At 43.3% G+C, this 25,840-nt stretch overlaps 1 protein-coding gene across 2 annotated transcripts in view; it reads left to right on the plus strand.

The window, feature by feature from the left end:
* BCLAF3 (BCLAF1 and THRAP3 family member 3) overlaps positions 1-25,840 on the plus strand; it is a 151,587-nt gene that overhangs the window by 55,729 nt on the left and 70,018 nt on the right. For both annotated transcript variants that reach the window (XM_077480736.1, XM_077480737.1), the window contains exons 2-3: positions 11,505-11,669; positions 20,369-20,424. In XM_077480736.1, coding sequence (XP_077336862.1) covers positions 20,384-20,424 — 41 coding nt within the window. In that variant the 5' untranslated portion in view covers positions 11,505-11,669; positions 20,369-20,383. The remainder of the gene's footprint in view (positions 1-11,504; positions 11,670-20,368; positions 20,425-25,840) is intronic.

Genomic DNA, 25,840 nt, shown 5'->3' on the forward strand with positions numbered 1-25,840 from the left:
TGGTGGCTTGTCCCTAGGAATATGGCACAGCACTGAAGAAATAAGGAATTTGCTTCACCAAAATAAATGTTTCTATTTTGAATTAATGGTTTAAATTAAGTGAAATTATTTATAATTCAGATGTGGAATTGTTGTAGGATTCCAGAACCAGTCAGTCCAGTCTTTTACGAAATGAATGTGTATAAATAACAATATTGTATTGAGGACATAGCACTAGTGCGAAACATGTTTATCTCCGCTCAGCAGTTTTATATTGTTTATAGGGCTTATATGGCTTGTCTGTGTTCCTGCCTGAAAGGTAAAGATGGATTAATGCTGAACTTCACTTGAAAGGGGGAGTTTTGCTTTTCCTCCTCCACCTTCTCTCCTATATTTGGAATTTTTTTTTTTTTTTTTTTTTTTTTTTTGAGGGGTTACCTGATTTCATCCAGGGTTGTTTTAAAGTCACATACTCGCCTGCCTAGCAAATCCAGCATTGTCTGGCTACAATTCCCTGTCAAAGCCTGGATCCCGCACCACCTTCTTTTTTGAGGACATAGAATGCTGGCTCTCCCTTCCAGGTTTTTGCAGTCGGCCCCCGATAAGACAGTATCTCACAAAAGTGAGTACACGCTTCGCATTTTTGTAAATATTTTATTATATCTTTTCATGTAATGACACTTTGCTACAATGTAAAGTAGTGAGTGTACAGCTTGTATAACAGTATAAATTTGATGCCCCCTCAAAATAACTCAACACACAGCTATTAACGTCTAAAAAGCTGGCAAAGTGAGTACACCCCCTAAGTGAAAATGCCCAAATTGGGCCCAAAGTGTCAATAGTTTCTGTGGCCACTATTATTTTCCAGCACTGCCTTAACCCAGTTGGTCATGGAGTTCACCAGAGCTTCACAGGTTTCCACTGGAGTCCTCTTTCACTCCTCCACGATGACATCACTGAGCTGGTGGATGCTGGAGACCCTGAGCTCCTCCAACTTCCATTTGGGGATGCCCCACAGATGCTCAAAAGGGTTTAAGTCTGGAGATATGCTTGACCAGTCCATCTTCTTTACCCTCAGCTTCTTTAGCAAGGTAGTGGTCATTTTGGAGTTGTGTTTGGGGTCGTTATCATGTTGGAATACTGCCTTCTACCCAGTCTGCGAAGGGAGGGAACCATACTCTGCTTCAGTATGTCACAGTACATGTTGGCATTCATGGTTCCCTCAATGACCTTTAGCTCCCCAGTGCCGGTACCACTCATGCAGCCCCAAACCATGACACTCCCACCACCGTGTTTGACTGTAGGCAACACACACATGTCTTTGTACTCCTTACCTGGTTGCCGCCACACACGCTTGTCACCATCTGAACCAAATAAGTTTATGTTGGTCTCATCAGACCACAGGACATGTTTCCAGTAATTCATGTCCTTAGTCTGCTTGTCTTCAGCAAACTGTGAGCTTTCTTGTGCATCATCTTTAGAAGAGGCTTCCTTCTGGGACGACAGCAATACAGTCCAATTTGATGCAGTCTGCGCGGTATGGTCTGAGCACTGACAGGCTGACCCCCCACCCCTTCAACCAGCAGCACTCATATGTCTATTTCCCAAAGACAACCTCTAGATATGATGCTAAGTACGTGAACTCAACTTCTTTGGTCGACCATGGCGAAGCCTGTTCTAAGTGGAACCTGTCCTGTTAAACCGCTTTATGGTCTTGGCCACTGTGCTGCAGCTCAGTTTCAGGATCTTGGCAATCTTCTTATAGCCTTGGCCATCTTTATGTAGAGCAACAATTCCTATTTTCAGAGTTCTTTGCCATGAGGTGCCATGTTGAACTTTCAGTGACCAGTATGAGAGAGTGAGAGCGATACCACCAAATTTACCACACCTGCTCCACATTCACACCTGAGACCTTGTAACACTAACGAGACACATGAAATCGGGGAGGAAAATGGCTAATAGGGCCCATTTTGGACCTTCTCACTTAGGGGTGTACTCACTTTTGTTGCCAGCAGTTTAGACATGAATGGCTTTTTGTTGAGTTATTTTGAGTGGACAGCAAATTGACACTGTTATACAAGCTGTACACTCACTACTTTACACTGTAGCAAAGTGTCATTTCTTCAGTGTTGTCACGTGAAAAGGATATAATAAAATATTTACAAAAATGTGAGGGGTGTACTCACTTTTGTGAGGTACTATATGTGACGGGGATATCCCAGGAGGCTGCAGGAGCAGGGACATGGCATTCCCGTTTAGGTGAGAATGGCAGCAAGGGGCAGAGCTGGAGTACAAAAATGTATATAATTGTAAACAGTGAAAGTAAACCTAACTACTCTTGAAATGCTGCCTCCTATCACCTGTTCTGACTAATCTGTGTAAGGAAGATCAATACTTTATTGTCCACTTTCAGTTCCTCTTGACCTTATATTTGAAGTTGTTCGGAAGGCAATTATTATTTTTTTTTTTTAATTCTTAAAAAAAATATAAAAAAATATATATTTACTTGCTTTGTGCAATAGTATTGCATGGAGTGGTCCCTTATCTCCCCTCTGGAGTCCCCAACCAGTGCTCCCCTCCTCCTCTTCTGAGTGTGCTGAGGTGGTACCCATGCGAGGGTGGTCCCAAGCCAGGCTGTCTGCATCCACAGACGCACAGCATGGCTTAGCCATGCCCCCTGCTCCTTCCTCACATGATTTGACTGACAGCAGCTCTCAATGTAGCTTGTCAGAAGGAGAAAAAGAAAAAGCAGCAGTGCTGCAGACGGGCACAGTGCTGGATCAAGAGAGGACCAAGCTAATTGTTCTCCAATTCGCTTCCCTGCTTGTAAAACTCTGCCACTTCACAAGGGAGATGCTTGTTACAGTTCTGTCAAATCTGCCACAGATTTACACCGATCAGCCATAACATTATGACCACCCACCATAACCCAGCAAAGAATGGACTCCTCTAGACCTCTGAAGGTATGGTGTGGTACCAAGCCATCGGTAACAGATCGTTTAAGTCTAATGAGTTGTGAGGTGGGGCCGCCATGAGTCGGACAGTACATTCCACAGGTGTTCCATTGGATTGAGATCCAAGAAAATTTGAAGGCCAGGTCAACACTTCAAAAAGCCTCCTTGAATTATTCTTCAGACCACCCCACCTTCTTTCATTGCCCCATGGTTCAGTTCTGATACTCACATGCTCATTGTAGGCACTTCTGGTTGTGGACACAGGTCAGAATAGGCGCCCTGACCGGTCTGCCACTTCACAGCCCCATATGCAACAAAATGTGTTATGACACATACTAAAATTTTGTTATAAGTTGCGCCATTTGTCGCACAACCCAGAGGCAGATTTGTAATGAGAATCTACAACACGGTGTATGAATTCCTGGCACATAATTGTGAAGTGGAAGGAAAATGATAAATGGTTTTCGCTTTTTTTTTTTTTCACAAATAAATATCTGAAAAGTAGGGCTGAAACGATTAATTGATAAAATTGATAATAATCGATAATGAAATTCGTTGTGAGCGAATTTCATTATCGATTAGTTGGTCACAGTGCGCACCTTCCTCCCTGCCCATCAGCTCTGCCTCTGTCAGAGTGTTCCCTCTGGAATCCCCTCTGTACAAGTCTGCAGTGCCACTGTATAACTTTCGCATAACAGCGATCATGTGACCGGGCCCGGCCACCTCTCTCCTCCTCTTTGCTGACGCCAGCGGGGGGATTCTCAGCCCTGCCCGCTTTTCTGCTTCGTGAGAGGAGAGAGAAAGAGAGAAGCAGCCACTCACATGGGCATCAAGCTGGCATCAAGCTGCGATATCAGTAAGGTATGCATACAGCGGCTTACTTTTCAAAGTAAAACCGTGACATGAATGATAGTTCTGGGAGGACAAGTGCCCCACCATTGGTGTTCCTGGTGGGAGGGTTGTGCACATCATTGGTGTTCCTGATGGGGAAGTTTAAAACAGGAATAGGTTATAAAAAAAAATATTCCAATCTTTGAACATCTCAAGGAGCACTGTTCAATCCATCACCCGAGTATGGCAGAACTGCAAACCTACCAAGACATGGCCGTCCTAAACTGAACGGTTGGGCAAGGAGAACATTAATCAGAGAAGCAACTGTTAACTCTGGAGGAGCTGCAGAGATCCACAGCTCAGGTGTGAAAATCTGTCCACAGGACAACTATTAGTCGTGCACTCCACAAATCTGGCCTTTATGGAAGACTGGAAAGAGGAAAGCTATAAGAAGTCCCGTTTGCAGTTTGCGAGAAGCCATGTGGGGGACACAACAAACATGTGGAAGAAGGTGCTCTGATCAGATGAGACCAAAATTGAACTTTTTGGCCTATAAGGAAAACACTTTGTGTGGCAGAAAACTAACACGGCAGCATCATGTTATAGGGATGCTTTTCTTCAGCAGAGACAGGGAAGCTGGTCAGAGTTGATGGGAAGATGGATGGAGCCAAATACAGGACAATCTTATAAGAAAACCTGCTGGAGTCTGCAAAAGACTTGACTGGGGCAGAGGTTCACCTTCCAACAGGACAACGACTCTAAACATACAGCCAGAGCAACAATGGAATGGTTTTGATCAAAGCATATTCATGTGTTATAATGGCCCAGTCAAAGTCCAGACCTAAATCCAATTGAGAATTTGTGGCAAGACTTGAAAAGACACTCTCCATGCAAGCTGACAGAGTTTGAGCTATTTTGTAAAATAGAATGGGCAAGAATATCATTCTCTAGAAGACCCCTTTCACACTGGGGCATTTTTCAGACGTTTTCAGGCGCTTTAGTGTTAAAAAAAAGCGCTTGAAAGAAGCCTCATCTGCAATCCCAATGTGAAAGCCCAAGTGCTTTAAGAGCCCTTTCACACTGCCAGCACCCGAAAAACGCTTGTAAAGCGACGCTTAAACTAGCAGCGATTTACCAGCGTTTTTCGAGCGCTTTTAACCCTTGCTAGTGGCCAAATAAAGGGTTAAAAGCGCCACTGCCAAAAGCACTTTGCAGGCGCTTTTCCGGACGTTTTGCAGGCACTTCCCATTGATTTCAATGGGAAGGGGCGCTTTAGGAGCGGTGTATTCAGCGCTGCAAAGAAGCTGCCTGCAGGACTTTTTTTGACGCCCTGCCAGCGCAGCACCTCAGTGTGAAAGCACTCGGGCTTTTACATTGGGATTGCAGTTGCGGCTTCTTTCAGGCGCTTATTTTAACGCTAAAGCGCCTTAAAAACACCATAGAGTGAAAGGGGTCTCAGTGTGAAAGCACTCGGGCTTTCACATTGGGATTGCAGATGAGGCTTCTTTCAGGCGCTTTACACATAAAATCCCAATAAAATATATTTACATTTTTGGTTGTAACACGACAAAATGTGGAAAATGTCAAGGGGTATAAATAATTTTTCAAGGCACTGTATCTTCAATGTGACGTGTCCCTTGTGCTTCTGTCTTCTAGTTCAGTAGAAAACGTCTGTCTTCCTATGCCCCCTCACCCTCACCACCATGGTCTTCTGGTGCGGCAGGGTTTAATAGTACTAAGGAGCTGTCACAGGCACTGATCAAGAGAGCCTGACTCTGCCCACCCTTCCTGCCTTTTTTCTCTGTAGACAGCATATTTCAAATTGCTATTTGCCTCAGTTCTCTGTTTCTTGTATCTGAGACGTTTGGTTTGCAGCCTGAGGTAAATCTCTGGAGTAAAGCCTGGTACAAACTATGTTTTATCTTTTTATTCAACCCAGCGGGCTGAACGAATAAAAAAAACAGAGCTGGGGAGGCTTCTGTCAGACCGGCTGCCGTACACACAGATGGAATGTCGGCTGGTTTCTATTGAACTGGCCAATGCCACCCGATATTTGGCCTCTGTGTACAGCCCTTAAGCATTGCCTTTGGCTTGGGAAATTCCCTGCATAATTTGAGATGTCAGTCCTGTAGTTACACAAGAATTATTATAAACTTCTTTGGAGACAAATGGTGACATTGCTTTTACTTTGTTTTGTACAGCATTGGTCTTTTTAGAATAGAAAACACTTTTTCCTTCGCCAAACGTTTAACTAGAAGTTTTCTTTACAGAGGTGCATTAGTTGTTTATTGCCGATGATATTACAGTTGTGTTATGTGTTTTCGTTTATTTTTATTTTTTTTTCCCGTTTTTTTTTTTTCTAGACTTTTAAAAATCCTGATTGGATGTATGATTAAAACGTTTCGGTCTCTGCTCTTGCAAAGTATCAATATTCCAGTGGCTCCTACATATAGTAAATGCATTTATTTACTTGGTTTTTGGATGATTTCATAATCTTATATCAACAGCAAAACAATATGAGTGCCAAACATCTGCCAGATTGTTGAGTATGGAAAAAAAAGTTTCTTGGTCCTTAAAGTGGTGTTGCCAACAAAAAATAAAAAATAGTTTAAAATTCTTAAAAAAAATAAAAACATTTTTTTACTCACCTCTAAATGCCTGTTGCTAGGGGGTCCCTCGTAGTCTGCCTTCTTCGTTGCCCGGGCTGGTGACATCACTTCCCCTCACGCCGCACAGTCATCTGGGACCAGTCACGTGTCCCAGATGACTGTGCGGCAAATAACGGCCGCTCGAGATTCTGACAACCAAATCCGTCGTTATTACTTAATTCCGGAAGAGGTCCGGAAGTGATGTTGCATACACACGGTCTGACTAAATTGTCAGAAAATCCGATTGTACATAACGTGATGACGTTATTTCATTACGACGGGACTACGTTCAGGCTAGTAGCCAATAGCTTTGGTCTAGGAATTTGATCTGAGCATGCGTGGCACTTTGTCCGTCGGAGTAGGCTACACATGATTGGAGCATTATGTCTGAAAAGTTTACCGGGAAGTTGGAAAACTTGGTCTGTCCGATGCAGACCACACACAGTCGGAATATCCGACAAAACGGTCCGATAGGACACATTCCGTCTGAATCTCCACCGTGTGTACAAGGGCTAAGAATGACGGCGCCGCGAGTGGTGTGGGGAACGAGGGGGGGCTTCGTTCCCCCGCATCGCTGGACCCTGGGACAGGTAAGTGTCCGATTATTAAAAATCAGCAGCTGCAGTATTTGTAGCTGCTGACTTTAAATTTTTTTTTAGGGGGCACCCACTTTAAAGCCTAACTCTGTTTTAGTAAACAGCTGCATGTGTTGGTGAAGAAAATAATTTGTTTGGTCCAAACAAACTAAAGTTCTTCAAGGACCCTTTCACATTGACGGAGCATTCATTGTTCTGTATGGAGTGGCGGATGTCTGCTGACACTCGTCGGCATCCAATTCTGACCCCATCCGTCTGGCAGATCAGATCGGATGACAGTCTGATGGAAATGGACAGGCAGGCCATTTACATTCTACCAACCCATAGAGAATAGCGGTGTTGTGTCCATGTCTGCTCTGCATCAGCGGAGGGGGCACAGACCTGTCATCCACCTGCTCAGCATACAGATTCCCAGCTGAGCAGGTGGATCTGCTGCCAGAGTCCAACCCATGTGAAAAGGGCCAAAACCTGTAGTTAGTCTTTAATCAAGTTGACCCAAGATGTTTATGAACAATGTGTTTCAGGGGCTGCAACAGTCCCCCTTAAGCTTGGTAAAAATAACATCAACACGAAAGAGAAATGCAACATACAGAAAATACAAACAAGGCCAAGGATAAATCCAAGGAAAAATTCCAAGCTTACTGACCAGCTCATGGACAACCAAATCAACCTGTCAAATGCCCCATACACACGATCGTTTTTTTCAGACCGAAAATGTGCGATTAGATCATGTTGTTGGAAAACCGATCGTGTGTGGGCTCCATCTGACTTTTTCCGATGCACAAAGTTTGAGAGCAGGATCTAAAATTTTCAGACGACAAAATCCGATCGCATAAATTCCAATCGGCGTGTATGCTCAGAATAAACTAAGAGACTAAAGCTATTGGCTACTGGCCCATTTATAGTCCCAACGTACGTGTTTGACGTCCCCTTGTTCAGAACGATCGGATTTTCCAACAACTTTGTGCAAAGGTGTGTATGCAACACAAGTTTCGGACAAAATCCGACCAGTTTTGTGGTCGGAATGTCCGACCGTGTGTATGGGGGGTATACCAGTATGCGTTTAAAAACAGGGGTTTAGTCTGCACACATTTGCACATCAAGGCACCCTGGTATCTGTAGTTCCTATCACTGACTGATGAGTGATTCTGCAGTGAAAGCACATATATTCTGATGAGTAGGTGGAGGACAGACGGGCTGAAGGGACCCCACCCCTTTGCAAATGTGTGCAGACTAAACCCCTGTTTTTAACGGGGAGGATTCCAATGAGCGGAAGGTCCACTTTAGGGTGGACCTCCGCTTTAAAAAGAGAGGTGTGTTTTTTTTTTTTTTTTTTTTTTAATTTGCCAATACAAGTGAAGCCGCAACCAAGACGGAGAATGTTTGGTGGTAATTGAACACCATTTAGCAGTGCTAGTTTTCCAGTAGGCTGTCCCAGTTCTATATGAACTACTCTCCCATTGTAAGGAAAGTGCTCACTGGTTCAGGATTTCAGCAGTTATTATTATTATTATTCATTTTACTGGCCCCCCTGAATGCAGCGCATGGCGGTTATTTTTTTGTGTGTCACAAATCTTGTCTTGTGAAGCTTTACTTATGGCATCAGTGACCAGCAGAAAATCTGATCTCCGACTGATCGTTCCAAGTCTGCGAATTGTGGCGTCCTGTTTTTCCAGTATGATTTTCTGAGCAGCTGCTGTAGCTCATGTGTAGAAAATGTCTGGGAGATCTGTCACTCTGCGCGATCATTTGTAAATGACATAAGTGGGTGTGATCTCCTCGGGTCATTGAAGAATGTGGAACTGCTCCCATTTCAATCACTGCTTCCTTCTTTGTCAAAACACTTTAGGCCTCCCTCTGGAAAGGTTTATTTTATTCTAGCTTCCGTGTGCTAGAACAATGAGGAGGTTATTGTGGTGTCATAGGCTTAATTGGTTATTTTTTTAATTTGCATTCCAGCCTCTGCGTGTTCCTCTTCTCTCTGATGTTCTAAGACTGGTGCACCCGGACTTCGGTACAGCTGTGCATAGTAACCATTCAGATTGTTCAATTAAAGTGTTACTAAACCCAGGACCCTGCATTCACTATATCTCGTCTCCCACAGTACACAGAACATGGAAATGCAATCTTTTTAGTAAATCTAAACTGCTAGATACCTTTTCTCATTAGCAGTATATGCAGTTGTGTGGCTTCTATCAGTGCCTGGTTAAAGCTTGTAGGAAGAGCTTTCATACTGTACTGGCTGTCCTATCAGGATGCAGGACCCCTGACACTCTGTCTGGACAGTGCTAATCACATGCACTCTTCCAAAAAAAAAACAATACACACCAAACTGAGCATGTGCAGCCTGACTCCATTTACTTTGTCCTAGCCGGACATGTTTTGGGGGCAATGTAAGAAGGGGAGGATCTTGGCATACAGGATCAAACAGCCTTTTTACACATTGCAGAGGAATAACCCCTTAGGTTCCACAGTGAGTATAACTAGCATGCTTTACTGCATATACAGACTGATTTTACTGTTTTGGGTTTAGTAACACTTTAAGCTTGTACTATGCACTATGCTTGTACTATGCACAACCGTGCCAGATTCTGTGTGCGCCGTTTTTTTTCCATAGGGGCTTATTTGCTAAAGGAAAATCCACTTTGCACTGAAAGTGCACTTGGAATTAAAGTCGCTGTAGATTCGAGGGGGACATGCAAGGAGAATAAAAAACAGCATTTTAGCTTGCACATGATTGGATGATAAAATCAGCAGAGCTTCCACTCGTTTCAGATGTACCCCTTAGATTTAGAGCGCCTGCACTTCCAAGTGTACTTTCAGTGCAAAGTGGATTTGCCTTTTGTAAATAACCCCCATAGTGTATATCTGGGGAGAGAATAATGGAAAACAGTCAGTGTATCTCTGCAATGCATGCACATTTCAAAGTACAGCAAAATACCTATTGATCCACCATATACCCAGTGAGATCCTTAATTCCTGTGTGAGCTGACTGTGCTACCTTTGACCTCGTACACAATAGGCATTTAGCACCAGCGGATAAAGCCCAGTACACACGGGCCGAACGTCGGGCAGCATTGGTCCAACAGAAGCCGGCCGGCTCCCTATCAACGCTTCCAGCAAATGGCTGAGAGCATTGACGAGTGTTCTGGAGAGGGGGGCCACAAACACAATAGCACAGCAGGGGAGATTGCTATACTAATATCAGATTGTTAGTACAGTGGGTCTGACATGATCTGTCAGTTTTTTATTTATATATTTTTTTTGTTTTTTTTCCGTTCAGTCCGCTGGGTTGAACAAAAAAAAAAACTAAGTGTGTACAAGGCTTAAGACCCTGGCGTTTAGTTGTGCAAGCCTTTAAACCTCAATGAGAGGCTGACAGCTTCTGTGGCTGGATGGGAGCTGGAAAGTGCATAAACATTTAGGGCATTATGTGCCCAGGGACAAATGCCTGGAACGCAAGCAGTCTGTATTGTAAGCATTTATCCTGGGCATATACTGACCTACACATTAGTATCGATCGGAGCACCAGGCAGCAGCAGCAAACTCTGCCTGTGTGAATGGGGCCTAATTATGTGTGTATGATCAGAAAAGTTGTTTTTCTCTTCCTAGCCTCACCTATGATTTTTCAGTCTACAGCGCAGCAAGGCCATTCCCTGTCCTTAGCCTGGGTGCAATATCTGGAGGGTAAAAATGTGTACCAAGACAGCAGGTCTTGTTTACGCAAAAGCGACTATCTGAATAGTGATCCACGATGGATTGCTTTTCAGAGGACATTTAACAGGCAGTGAGAAGGTGTTATGTTGTATCACCGCACACTTTCAGTGCAATTCAGTTGAATGGATTGCATTTGGCAGGTGGTATTGTCTGCAGAGTGGAATTGAGAGAAATCATTTTTTTTCTACGCCATGATTGCGGTCGCAGCAGGTGTACAACTTTGCCTGCTGCCTTTACAGGGGAGTGATTGAGGGGTGGTAAAAACAGGCACTTTTTTTTTATCACCTCCCAGCTGCAAATGTAAACAAGGCCCAATCTGTAAGTCCTGTGTGAATGTACCTGTCTGAGCAGAGGGAAAGGCTGTACAGATATGACAAGTTGGTGTCTTCAACTCAGTTGGCAGAGGGATGAAATCTGCTCCAGGGCAGATTGGCATGACAGTGACATTGGCCATTAGTGTGACTTTATTTATTTAGTTTTTTATATGTGTACTTATCCTATAACTCAATATCTTGTTTCACTACAAATGTCTTTCCATGACAAGAAAGGGCATGTTTGTTCTAGCTGACAAACAAACGTAAGTTGTAAGGTCAGCAGCCTTCCATGTATCCGCATACTGCACAGCTAAAAAGCTCCTCGTATGTGCCAGACATCTCTCCTAACACCTGCTCTACCCAGTGCAGAGCATGCTTCTCTTCTAAGACAGTATAAACATTCATTGTTATAAAGAGAAATATTCCCTGTTGTTAAATTACTCTTATTGTTTTTTTTTTGTATAGGCTGAGAGCTAAGACAACACAAGGCCCCTGTGGTGATCCTGTGCCTGGCATGCTGACTGTGAATAGCTGAAGACTAAGGCGGCACACAACGTCCCGATGAAGGAAGTTCATCCTTTGCCAGACACCTTGACAGCTGTGACACTTGCACATAGCCTGTCAACGGAGGTAAGACACAATCCCATAAACGTCAGACATGCTGTATGTAATGCATAGATCCAGCATACAATTAATATAATCATAAAGACACTGGCTATTGCTTTGGGAGTAGAATGAATTGCAGTCCTTTGTAAAATTTGTCAAATGCATATATGGTATTTAATGTCTTTTGTAGGTTCAAATTTAAATATTAAAATTACACTAAAAATAAAAAAGAATCCATACGCATATACTACCTGGTGGCCCTGTAATGTATTTTTCATAAAATTATTGCTTACACTGTTTTTTTTTTTTTTTTTTTTTTTTCAACCACCTTGTAACATTCTGCATGAGCTCCCAAACCACTGCTTTTACCCTTCCCTTGTTTGTGTGGAGCAAGCAGGGCACATTTAGTTGCAATCATGGGCACTGCTCTATGGTCCCATAGTCTATCTTGGTAACTAACAAATAAAGAAGGGGAAAGGACCTCTAGATAAGTAGGTATTAAAGTGTTACTAAACCCACAACAGTAAAATCAGTCTGTATATGCAGTAAAGCATGCTTGTTATACTCACTGTAGAACCTAAGGCCGCGTACACACGGGCGGACTGTTCGCCCAACTTAGTTCGTCAGACAATCCGACAAACAGTCCGCTCAAAATTTGCATGAACGGACTTGACCACACACGATGAGCAGACAGTCCGCTGAAAGCGTGCGCGATGACGTGAACGGCACGTATGACGGGACGAGAAATTCGACGTCCAATACACTGCAATGCAACCTTCGCAGTGTAAATCCTTTCTGAGCATGCGCGAAACTTAGTCTGTGGAACGAGCCTACACACGAGCGGACTGTCCTTTGAAACCAAGTTTGGGCGGACAGTCTTACGGAAATTCCGAAAAACTTTGTTCGTCAGACTGTCCGCTGAAACAGTCCGCTGAAGCCCACACACGAGCGGACTGTCTGCTGAAACACTGTTCAGCGGACAAAGTTGGGCGAACAGTCCGCCCGTGTGTACGCGGCCTAAGGGGTTAATCCTCTGCATTGAGTTACATAGTAGGTGAGGTTGAAAAAAGACATCAAACCTACCTATGTGTGTGATTATATGTCAGTATTACATTGTATATCCCTGTATGTTGTGGTCATTCAGGTGCTTATCTAATATTTTTTTGAAACTATCGATGCTCCCCGCTGAGACCACTGCCTGTGGAAGGGAATTCCACATCCTTGCCGCTCTTACAGTAAAGAACCCTCTACGTAGTTTAAGGTTAAACCTCTTTTCTTCTAATTTTAATGAGTGGCCACGAGTCTTGTTAAACTCCCTTCTGCGAAAAAGTTTTATCCCTATTGTGGGGTCACCAGTACGGTACTTGTAAATTGAAACTGCGGAGAAGTTATTGCTCTGCTTAGCTTGGTATCGTCCGCAAATACAGAGATTGAACTGTTTGACCCATCCTCCAGGTCGTTTATGAACAAATTAAACAGGATTGGTCCCAGCACAGAACCCTGGGGGACCCCACTACCCACCCCTGACCATTCCGAGTGCTCCCCATTTATCACCACCCTCCGAACTCGCCCTGGAAGCCAGTTTTCAATCCATATACTCACACTATGGACCATGCTAGCGGACCTTATTTTGTAAAGTAAATGTTTATAAGGGACTGTGTCAAATGCTTTTGCAAAATCCAGATGCACCACGTCTACGGGCCTTCCTTTATCTAGATGGCAACTCGCCTCCTCATACAAGGTTAATAGGTTGGTTTGGCAAGAACGATTCATCATGAATCCATGCTGATTACTGCTAATGATACCGTTCTCATTGCTAAAAACTTGTATATAGAGTCCCTTATCTCCTCCATGAGTTTACATACTATTGATGTTAGGCTAACTGGTCTGTAATTCCCATGGATGTATTTCCTTTTTAAAGACTGTCATTAAAAATGAGGAACAATGGTCTGGCAATTACTTGACTGAGTTCCCTAAGTACTCTTGGGTGCAAGCCATCTGGTCCCAGTAATTTATTAATGTTAAGTTTCCCAAGTCTAATTTGAATTCTGTCCTCTGTTAACCATGGAGGTGCTTCCTGTGATGTGTCATGAGGATAAACACTGCAGTTTTGGTTACTGAAGCCCCCCCAATTCCCTCGTGAAGACTGAGGAGAAGAATACATTCAATACCTTTGCCATCACCCCATCCTTTGTAACCAGATGTCCTTCCTCATTCTTTATGGGGCCAATATGGTCTGTTCTCCCTTTTTTACTGTTTACATACTTAAAGAATTTCTTGAGATTTTTTTTGCTCTCCTCCGCTATGTGTCTTTCATGTTCTATCTTAGCCATCCCTTTTGTACCCTTGCATTTCTTGTTGCATTCTTTATAAAGTCTGAATGCTGAGGATAATCCCTCAACCTTGTATTTTTTAAAGGCCTTCTCCTTTGCTTTTATATGCATTTTAAGATTGGAGTTAAGCCATCCAGGACTTTTGTTTGCTCTTTTAAATTTATTACCCAATGGGATGCATTAGCTAATGCCCTTATTTAACCACTTTCAGACCGGACCAATTTGCTGGTCAAAGACCAGACCACTTTTTGCGATTCGGCACTGCGTCGCTTTAACTGACAATTGCGCGGTCGTGCGACGTGGCTCCCAAACAAAATTGACGTCCTTTTTTCCCCACAAATAGAGCTTTCTTTTGGTGGTATTTGATCACCCCTGCGGTTTTTATTTTTTGCGCTATAAACAAAAATAGAGCGACAATTTTGAAAAAAACACATTATTTTTTACTTTTTGTTATAATAAATATCCCCCAAAAATATATAAAAAAAACATTTTTTTCCCTCAGTTTAGGCCGATACGTATTCTTCTATATATTTTTGGTAAAAAAAATCGCAATAAGCGATTATTGATTGGTTTGTGCAAAAGTTATAGCGTTTACAAAATAGGGATAGTTTTATAGCATTTTTATTAATAATTTTTTATTCTTTTTTTTTTTTACTAGTAATGGCGGCGATCAGCGATTTTTATTGTGACTGCGACATTGTGGGGGACCCATCGGACATTTTTGACACATTTTTGGGACCATTGTCATTTATACAGTAATCACTGCTATATAAATGCAGTGATTCCTGTGTAAATGACACTGGCAGTGAAAGGGTTAACCAGTGGGTGGCAGTGTAGGGGTTAAGTATTCCTAGGGGAGTGTTACTAACTGTGGGGGGGGTTGGGCTTTCATTTAGTGTACACTGATCTCTGCTCCAATCACAGGCAGAATAGACAAATGTTGTTTACACAGCATTTGCTCTATTCGGCCGCTCCGTGAGACGATCGCGGGGATGCCCGCGGCGATCGAGTCCGCGGGTCCCGCGACCGGACTCACGGGGGTCCCAACCAGCGCGGCAGCGCGCCGCTGGCGGCGCGCTCCCAATGGCAGGGCGGCATCGAATATTGGACGTACCCGTACGCCAATATGCCTGCCCGTGCCATTCTGTCGACGTACATCGTCGTGCGCTGGTCGGGAAGTGGTTAATATGCTTTTAAAGCAAACCCATCTCTCCTCCGTGTTCTTTGTTCCTAAGATTTTATCCCAATTTATGCTTTCTAGCTGGTCCGTAGGTTAGAGAAGTTGGCTCTTTTGAAATTCAGTGTCTTTTTGTATTCCCCTTATGTTTCCTATTTGTGTGATTTATACTGAAGCCAATTGACCTGTGATCGCTGTTAACTAACCACTTCCCATCCAGGCCAATTCTGATATTTCTCTCCCCCTCAGCTCACTTCTTCAGTCTCCTCACGTATCACTAATTTACTATCAGATATATCAGTCTGGATGTCGCACCACTTCCTCAAACTTAATCGGTCCAAAACCAAACTTATTATCCCCCCCCCCGTCTCTGATCTCTCTGTCAAAATCAATGGCATAACCATAAGCCCATCCCCGCATGCCAAAGGTCCTAGGTGTTGTCCTGGACTCTGAATCTTCTTTAACCACTTGAGGACCGCCGTATTGCCATTGTACGTCAGCACAATGGCACAGGCAGGCATAATCACGTACATCTACGTGATTGCCTTCCAGCGGGTGGGGGGTCCCATCGGACCCCCTCCCGCTGGTTACGGCGGTCCGATTCGGTCCAGGAGCGCTCCGTGATGAGGGGATGGCCGTTCGTTTTCGGCCACCCCCTCTGGATCGCTCCTGGCCAATGAGAAGCTTCCTCCCCTGTGTATTGTTTACACAGGAAGGAGGAAGTGATGTCATTCTCCTCGGGGCGGTCTTTTTGACCGGACTACGAGGAGAAGAGTAAAAGTAAGTCTGCACGAACACTACACTGACATGTAGGTACACACAGGCACACAAACCCCCCCCGATCGCCCCCCGATCCCCCCCCCGCCCCCCCTCCCCCCCCAGTCACAGTGTCACTGATTGCATTGATCATTTCTTTACTGATCAATGCATTCAGTGTCAGTTGTGACAGTAAAAACTGTCAGGACAGTTAGTGTTAGGTCCAGGGTAGCCCCCTATCACCCCCCAATAAAGATTTAACCCCCTGATTGCCCCTAGAGTTAACCCTTTCACCCCCTTTTGCCAGTGTCACTAAGCGATCATTTTTCTGATCGCTGCATGTGTCGCTAGTGTCGCTAGGTAGCTAGTTATTTTTTTAGGTTCACCGCCAGGTTTTTATATCGCTAGGTACCCCGATATACTACCCAATAATGTTTTTAACCCCCTGATTGCCGCTAGTTAACCCTTTCACCCCCTTTTGCCAGTGTCACTAAGCGATCGTTTTTCTGATCGCTGCATTAGTGTCGCTACAGTCGCTAGGTAGCTAGTTATTTTTTTAGGTTCACCGCCAGGTTTTTATAGCGCTAGGTACCCCGATATACTACCCAATAATGTTTTTAACCCCCTGATTGCCGCTAGTTAACCCTTTCACCCCCTTTTGCCAGTGTCACTAAGCGATCATTTTTCTGATCGCTGCATGTGTCGCTAGGTAGCTAGTTATTTTTTTAGGTTCACCGCCAGGTTTTTATATCGCTAGGTACCCCGATATACTACCCAATAATGGTTTTAACCCCCTGATTGCCGCTAGTTAACCCTTTCACCCCCTTTTGCCAGTGTCACTAAGCGATCGTTTTTCTGATCGCTGCATTAGTGTCGCTACAGTCGCTAGGTAGCTAGTTATTTTTTTAGGTTCACCGCCAGGTTTTTATAGCGCTAGGTACCCCGATATACTACCCAATAATGGTTTTAACCCCCTGATTTCCGCTAGTTAACCCTTTCACCCCCTTTTGCCAGTGTCACTAAGCGATAATTTTTCTGAACGCTGCATCAGTGTCGCTAGGTAGCTAGTTAACTAGGCTCCCAAAAAGTCCCCCACATGTGGTATCCCCGTACTCGGGAGAAGCAGCAGAATTTATTTTGGGGTGTAATTTGACTTCTGCCCATAGCATGTGTGAGCAATATATCATTTAGTGACAACTTTGTGCAAAAAAAAAAAAGTTTGTAATATTCCCGCAACTTTTGGCAAAATATAAAATATTCCATGGACTCAACATGCCTCTCAGTAAATAGCTTGGGGTGTCTACTTTCCAAAATGGGGTCATTTGGGGGGGTTTTGTGCTATTTTGGCATTTTATGGCCTTCGAAACTGTGATAGGTAGTGAGGAGTTAAATCAAAAATTTGCACCCTTAGAAATCCTGAAGGTGGTGATTGGTTTTCGGGGTGCCGTGCGCGACTAGACTCCCAAAAAGTCCCACACATGTGGTATCCCCGTACTCGGGAGAAGCAGCAGAATGTATTTTGGGGTGTCATTTCACATATAACCATGGCATGTGTGAGCAATATATCATTTAGTGACAACTTTTTGTAAAAAAAATTTTTTTTTTTTTTTTGTCATTATTCAATCCCTTAGGACAAAAAAAATAAATATTCAATGGGCTCAACATACCCATCAGCAATTTCCTTGGGGTGTCTACTTTCCAAAATGGGGTCATTTGGGGGGGATTTGTACTGCCCTGCCATTTTAGCACCTCAAGAAATGAGATCGGCAGTCATAAATTAAAAGCTGTGTAAATTCCAGAAAATGTACTCTAGTTTGTAGACGCTATAACTTTTGCGCAAACCAAAAAATATACGCTTATTGACATTTTTTTTACTAAAGACATGTGGCTGAATAAATTTTGCCCTCAATGTATGACTAAAATTTAGTTTATTCGATTTTTCTTATAACAAAAAGAAGAAAATATCTTTTTTTTTCAAAATTTTCGCTCTTTTTCCATTTATATCGCAAAAAAAAAAAATCGCAGAGGCAATCAAATACCATCAAAAGAAAGCTCTATTTGTGGGAAGAAAAGGACGCAAATTTCGTTTGGGTGCAATATTGCATGACCGCGCAATTACCAGTTAAAGCAGCGCAGTGCGAAATTGCAAAAAGACCTCTGGTCCTTAAGGTGTTTATTGGTCCGGAGCTGAAGTGGTTAAGGCCCACGCCCAATTACTGTCCAAATTTTGCCACCTCAGCCTCCAACATCCACAAAATACACCCCTTTCTAACCAATGACACAACAAAGCATTTAATTCACTCCCTGGTCATCTCTCGCCTAAACTTCTGCAGTCTATCCCCCCTTCAATCCATCTCTGTGTCTGCTACTCCTCTGTCAATCTCTCCACTGGCTTCCACTCACCCAATGAATTCAATTCAAAATACTAACAACTACTTACAAAGCCATCCACAACTCTGCCCCCAACTACATCACTGACCTAGTCTCAATATACCAACCTAATCATTCTCTTCATTCTTCTCAAGACCTCCTGCTCTCTAACTCGCTCATCACCCTCCCATGCTCGCCTCCAAGACTTTTCCAGAGTCTCTCCAATCCTATGGAACTCCTTACCCCAAGCTGTCCGATTATCTCTTACTTTTAGCTTTCAGATGATCACTGAAAACCCTCCTCTTTAGAGAAGCCTATTCTATATAAATCCTGTATTATAATACTAATAATAACTATAATAATATAGTGTCTAGATGCCCAGCCTAAATATATCATCAGTATCATCTATAACTTGACTATGACTAATTTGCTTACCTAAATAAAGTTTACAGTGTTTTTAAAGGCATAAAAATTTTTTATTTGGTTCACTTACTTATAAAACTATGCTTATGGTTTTTATTATAAGCTGAAAATTTAATTCACATTTACACAAAATAGGTTTTATTTATATACATGATTTTCAAATACTGTACTTCTTCCATGATTGGGAACCATTCTGATTTATTTCTGATCATTAGTCTGAGACTTGTAGCTGTCGGTGGCATCACACTCTTAGAACCAGGAGCGCGCACACACTCAAGATCCTAGTTCTCGGCTGGAATTAAAATTAAAGTTCCCAACGCACAGGGAACTGTACCTCCAGAATGTTAATCTACAGATTATGGGTGACTGGTGGTTAAACGCAAAAGGCAGCAACATGCCAAACTCACTGCAGGGTAACTGATATTTCTCAAATCCATGTGGGCTGGCATGATAAAATGTATTCATTAAAAAAAAAACTATATTTATATATTTTTTTTCTACAAATTAAGTTAATTTCCTTTAACTGTGCTGACATATAGAATTACTTAATTCTGTGCTTACTAACATTTTGTTATTTATCATGCCCACATAATCAGTATACATGAGTCATGCAAATAATTATATTCATTTTTATATTATTTTATGTTCTTTAACTAGTTGCCGCCCGCCCACCATCAAATGACGGCGGGGGGTGCGGTTCTCCTTCTGGGACGTCGTCATATGAGGGCGTCCCAGAACGGCCGCTCTCATGGGGGCGCGCAGACCCCAATCTCCTGTAAAGAGCCACATCCGTGGCTCTTTAACCATGTGATCGGCTGTGTCCAATCACAGCTGGTCACATGTAAACACGGAGATGCCGGTAGACAGTGTGTGGCGAGGAGAGCTGAGCAGCGGCATCTCCTCACAGGAGACATTTACACATGTAATCAGGGCACTGATCATCAGTGCTCTGATTACAATAGCGACACCAGTGCCACAAATCAGTGCCAGCGATGAGTGCCGACCACTGCCAGCAATCAGTGGCCACCAATCAGTGCCCAATAGTGATGACAGTCCGTGCTGGCTATCAGTGCTGCCGAACAATGCCCATCAATGTCGCCCATCAGTGTCGCCCATCAGTATCGCCTATCCGTGCTGCCTATTAGTGCCCATCAGTGCCACCTATTACTGCCCATCAGTGCCACCTATCAGTGCTTATCAATTCTACATGTCAGTGCCCATAAGTGCGGCATATTAGTGCCTCTTCATCGGTGCCCATAAGTGTCCCCTCATCAATGGCCACCAGTTCAGCCCAGTTCAGCCCATCACTGCTGCCTCATCAGCGCATATCTGTGAAGGAAATAAATTACTTAATTACAAAACTTACTGACAGAAACTAAGTAAAAAAAAATATTTTTCAAATTTTCTGGTCTTTTTTTGTTTTTAAAAATAAAAAAACCCAGCAGTGATTAAATACCACCAAAATAAAGCTCTATTTGTTTGAAGAAAATTATAAAAATGTCATCTGGGTACAGTGTAGCATAACCGCGCAATTGTCATTCAAAGTGCGACAATGCTGAAAAATGGCCGGGACAGGAAGTAGGTGTAAGTGCCCTGTAGGCAAGTGGTTAGAGCTATGTTGCAGAGATATTTTGTCATGAATGTTAAAGATATTTCTTTTTCAGGTCATAATTTAGAAGATGGCAAAATCAAGATCAAGATCCCCCAGGTGGAAACCCAGGTAAATAAGAGCAAGGGATTTATATACTACATGGGTACAATGCATAGTTACATGGACTCCCATGGGATTCCTTACATTATAAAATCAGTGACCCATCTGCAGGTCAGGATATATGGCTGAATTGTGCAATATATTCTCTTGGGGCATAAACTGTGTAGATTAACATTCCTGGTGCAGGCTGTCATAACCTAATACCTAGATCACTTTTATTTCAATGCTTCTAATAGGAATTACAAATAATGCCTAAAAGGTTTTGGATTTGGAAGAGATGAGCTACCACAGGGGTTCACAATAACAAGGAATATAATTTAACCACTTCAGCTCCGGACCAATAAATACCTTAAGGACCAGAGGTCTTTTTGCAATTTCGCACTGCGCTGCTTTAACTGGTAATTGCGCGGTCATGCAATATTGCACCCAAACGAAATTTGCGTCCTTTTCTTCCCACAAATAGAGCTTTCTTTTGATGGTATTTGATTGCCTCTGCGATTTTTTTTTTTTTGCGATATAAATGGAAAAAGAGCGAAAATTTTGAAAAAAAAAGATATTTTCTTCTTTTTGTTATAAGAAAAATCGAATAAACTAAATTTTAGTCATACATTGAGGGCAAAATTTATTCAGCCACATGTCTTTAGTAAAAAAAATGTCAATAAGCGTATATTTTTGGGTTTGCGCAAAAGTTATAGCGTCTACAAACTAGAGTACATTTTCTGGAATTTACACAGCTTTTAATTTATGACTGCCGATCTCATTTCTTGAGGTGCTAAAATGGCAGGGCAGTACAAATCCCCCCCAAATGACCCCATTTTGGAAAGTAGACACCCCAAGGAAATTGCTGATGGGTATGTTGAGCCCATTGAATATTTATTTTTTTTGTCCTAAGGGATTGAATAATGACAAAAAAAAAAAAAAAAAGTTTTTTTACAAAAAGTTGTCACTAAATGATATATTGCTCACACATGCCATGGTTATATGTGGAATTGCACCCCAAAATATATTCCGCTACTTCTCCCGAGTATGGGGATACCACATATGTGGGACTTTTTGGGAGTCTAGTCGCGCACGGCACCCCGAAAACCAATCACCACCTTCAGGATTTCTAAGGGTGCAAATTTTTGATTTAACTCCTCACTACCTATCACAGTTTCGAAGGCCATAAAATGCCAAAATAGCACAAAACCCCCCAAAATGACCCCATTTTGGAAAGTAGACACCCCAAGCTATTTACTGAGAGGCATGTTGAGTCCATGGAATATTTTATATTTTGCCACAAGTTGCGGGAATATTACAAACTTTTTTTTTTTTTGCACCAAGTTGTCACTAAATGATATATTGCTCACACATGCTATGGGCATATGTGAAATGACACCCCAAAATAAATTCTGCTGCTTCTCCCGAGTACGGGGATACCACATGTGGGGGACTTTTTGGGAGCCTAGCCACGTACGGGACCCCGAAAACCAAGCACTGCCTTCCGGATTTGAATATAAAATGCTACCAAAAAACCTGTTAGCGATGGCAGGGATCAGGCCTGACTCTGCGATCGCTGCAGTTATGTGTTTAGTGTTTTGTAAGTGACAGTGATCGATCGATACTGCACTTGGGTGGGCTGGGCAGAGGGGCAAAACGCAGGTGCCAGCAGGTATTTGGGCTGATCCCGCTAACAATGCGTTTTTTTGGAACCCTAAACTGCTGGGGACGCTAGTATAGATCTGATCAGATCAGATATTGATCTGTTCAGATTCTATACCACTACGGGAGGTGTATGCTTTGTGTGTGGGTGTTAGCGGTACTGGCACTAACCTAGCGCTGCCTGGGGCGACGCAGACCCTGACCCTAAAACCTAATTGATATCACCCGCCGGGTGATCAGGGGGTTAAACCTTTATTGGGTAATAAATGGTGGGTGCCCTGATGCTATAAAAAACAAACTAACCAGAGTCACCCGTAACACTTATACGGTGATCAGTGGTGAAAGGGTTAACTAGGAGCAATCAGGGGGTTCAAATTTTTATTAGGTAGTATATGGGGGTCCCTGGCGCTATATAAAAACCTGACGGGGAACCTAAATGACTAACTGGCTAACCAGCATCACCAGTGACACTTATACTGTGATCGCTGGTGAAAGGGGGTGAAAGGGTTAACTAGCAGAAATCAGGGGGTTAAAACCATTATTGGGTAGTATATCGGGGTACCTAGCGCTATAAAAACCTGGCGGTGAACCTAAAAAAATAACTAGCTACCTAGCGACTGTAGCGACACTAATGCAGCGATCAGAAAAACGATCGCTTAGTGACACTGGCAAAAGGGGGTGAAAGGGTTAACTAGCAGAAATCAGGGGGTTAAAACCATTATTGGGTAGTATATCGGGGTACCTAGCGCTATAAAAACCTGGCGGTGAACCTAAAAAAATAACTAGCTACCTAGCGACTGTAGCGACACTGATGCAGCGATCAGAAAAATGATCGCTTAGTGACACTGGCAAAAGGGGGTGAAAGGGTTAACTAGCGGCAATCAAGGGGTTAAAACCATTATTGGGTAGTATATCGGGGTACCTAGCGATATAAAAACCTGGCGGTGAACCTAAAAAAATAACTAGCTACCTAGCGACACATGCAGCGATCAGAAAAATGATCGCTTAGTGACACTGGCAAAAGGGGGTGAAAGGGTTAACTCTAGGGGCAATCAAGGGGTTAAATCTTTATTGGGGGGTGATAGGGGGCTACCCTGGACCTAACACTAACTGTCCTGACAGTTTTTACTGTCACAACTGACACTGAATGCATTGATCAGTAAAGAAATGATCAATGCAATCAGTGACACTGTGACTGGGGGGGGAGGGGGGGCGGGGGGCGATCGGGGGGGGGATCGGGGGGGGGTTTGTGTGCCTGTGTGTACCTACATGTCAGTGTAGTGTTGGTGCACACTTACTTTTACTTTTCTCCTCGTAGTCCGGTCAAAAAGACCGCCCCGAGGAGAATGACATCACTTCCTCCTTCCTGTGTAAACAATACACAGGGGAGGAAGCTTCTCATTGGCCAGGAGCGATCCAGAGGGGGTGGCCGAAAACCAACGGCCATCCCCTCATCACGGAGCGCTCCTGGACCGAATCGGACCGCCGTAACCAGCGGGAGGGGGTCCGATCGGACCCCCCACCCGCTGGAAGGCAATCACGTAGATGTACGTGATTGTGCCTGCCTGTGCCATTGTGCTGACGTACATTGGCAATACGGCGGTCCTCAAGTGGTTAAGTTATAAGTTATATATATTTTTTTTAAATCGGAAAGGTTTTTTTTGTGTCTCAAAATCAGGTGTACAATATAAACCGATATAGCAATATAACTTCAGGGTGTACATTAGTAACATTATAGTATACAGGTGTTGGCCTAAAGCATGGAACTCAGACGTGACATTTCTAACAAAATACTTATAACAGGTATGTTCTGTATCTGCTTTTAGCCCCATACATATCACTAGCAAGTTGGTAAGAATATAAGTGGAACACTGGTAGTCGTAAATAAAAGGATACTGTGATTGAAATAACTACCTTCCAACGGGAAGGGGAAACTAACTGAAGCTTCTCATCACAACTTGGACTTTGTTGGGTCACAGCAGTTCATACCGCTGGCTGACCAATAAGGAAGGACGTATTGAAATTCATTCATTGGGAATTAGCTGAGAAAGTGCCAGTCCCGGGGTGTCCAACCAAGGTTGCCAGATTTTATAGAACGTATTTGCCTAATTTCTGCGTTGATAGCTTTTCTTTAATTAGAGTATTATTTACCTGTTCAATCCACTGCTTCGTTGTTGGACTATGCGGTGATAGCCATAGGTGAGCTATCTGCTTGCGGGCTATATACAACAACCTTAAAACCGCTACATTAATTGGGGGGGGGGTGAAAAATTCCTCATCTACTGCGCCCAGCAATAATGTGACAGGGTGTAGCGGAACAGTGGATTGGTAGACCGATGATATGGTATTAGTTACCTCCTTCCAGTATCTGAATAGTTTGGGGCAGCGCCACATCAGGTGTATAAGATCCCCGTTGCCCCCATTCCCTCCTGCCCCATCTGTGAAGCAGCACCAAGGTGCGGTAGGTTCTGTGTAGAACGAATAGACTGCACAGCATGCCGAAGTTGGAGGTAGCTATAAAAGTTATTTCTTGGTAGCACGAACACCTGTAAATCAGTGAAGGATTTAAAGATGGTCTGCGTGTAGAGTTGTGATATGTACCTAATGCCCTTAGCCTCCCAAGACTGAAATCCCTCTAATTTCTGCAATTCCGTGTGGCGAGGATTGTGCCACAGTGGAGTGCGTACCGTGAAGCCCTTCATACCTAAGCTATGTTTAGTGAGGCCCCATATTTTGGACAGTAAGTGTATGGTAGGCATCGGTTTAGGGTGCTGGGGGAGATCTGCCTCAAGATGTGAAGCTGCATAGAGGTCCCATGTGTCATGAAATAGTATGTTGCAGATTTGGTCTGTCATATCGATTCCTCCCCAACTACCCAGATGCTGAAGCTGCGAGGCCAGGAAATAGTCTCATGTTAGGAACTGCCAACCCCCCTGGTCTTTGCTATACTGCAGCGTGGATAAAGGAGGTTTCTAAATATAGTGTGAATGCGTGTGAACCACCTACATGGGATCCATCGTGGGGAGTTATGTATTATTTATAATAGCTGAGGTTCCCATACCATCTTTATAAGAATTGTCCTCCTGGTAATAGAAATGGGTAGCTTACGCCAGGCACTGCACTTGGTTTGTATCTTAGTGATAATAGAGAGTGAGTTCAGGGTTAGGTATCTGTAGGTATCCGGAGTGACCTGTACTCCCAGATACTTAAAGGAGGAGACTACCTGTAGAGACCGGGCAAACTCTGGCAATGGTGCTGGGAGCTCATCCAAGGGTAGGAGGGCTGACTTGCTACAATTTATGGAGAAACCAGAGAAGGTGCCAAATTGTGTTATTAAAGAAATCACGTTTTGTAATTAGGTGAAGTATCTCCCAGATATAGGAAAGTTTCATCTGCATATAGTGATATTTTATCAACTGCGGGGCCTCTCATAAATCCGCATATCAATGGCGACGCTCTCACCGTCTCCGTCAATGGTTCCAGGGCTAGGGCAAACAGGGGTGAAAATTTCTGTTTATTTAACCTTAACTTGGCCACACACTGTTAATTCTTTTTCAGTGTGCTAAACAAAAAAACAAACAAAAAAACTGATTCTTTCATATATACAAAGAAGGTGGATGAAGGACTTTCCCCCTCCACTGGGACATTGTATTCTGAGAGCTGGAGCTGCTGTCAGAAAACATTTATCAGCGGCTGCAGAAGTTGATCAAAACAATTGACTTCTGGCGAGCAGGGATGACCACACACTAATCAAAGTTGGTCCGGTCTCTGCTAAACCGTCCGA

This window comes from Lithobates pipiens, unplaced genomic scaffold (genome assembly GCF_037356315.1).
Source record: "Lithobates pipiens isolate NorthernLeopardFrog02 unplaced genomic scaffold, aLitPip1_a1.2 Scaffold_16, whole genome shotgun sequence".
Classification (NCBI taxonomy): domain Eukaryota; kingdom Metazoa; phylum Chordata; class Amphibia; order Anura; family Ranidae; genus Lithobates; species Lithobates pipiens.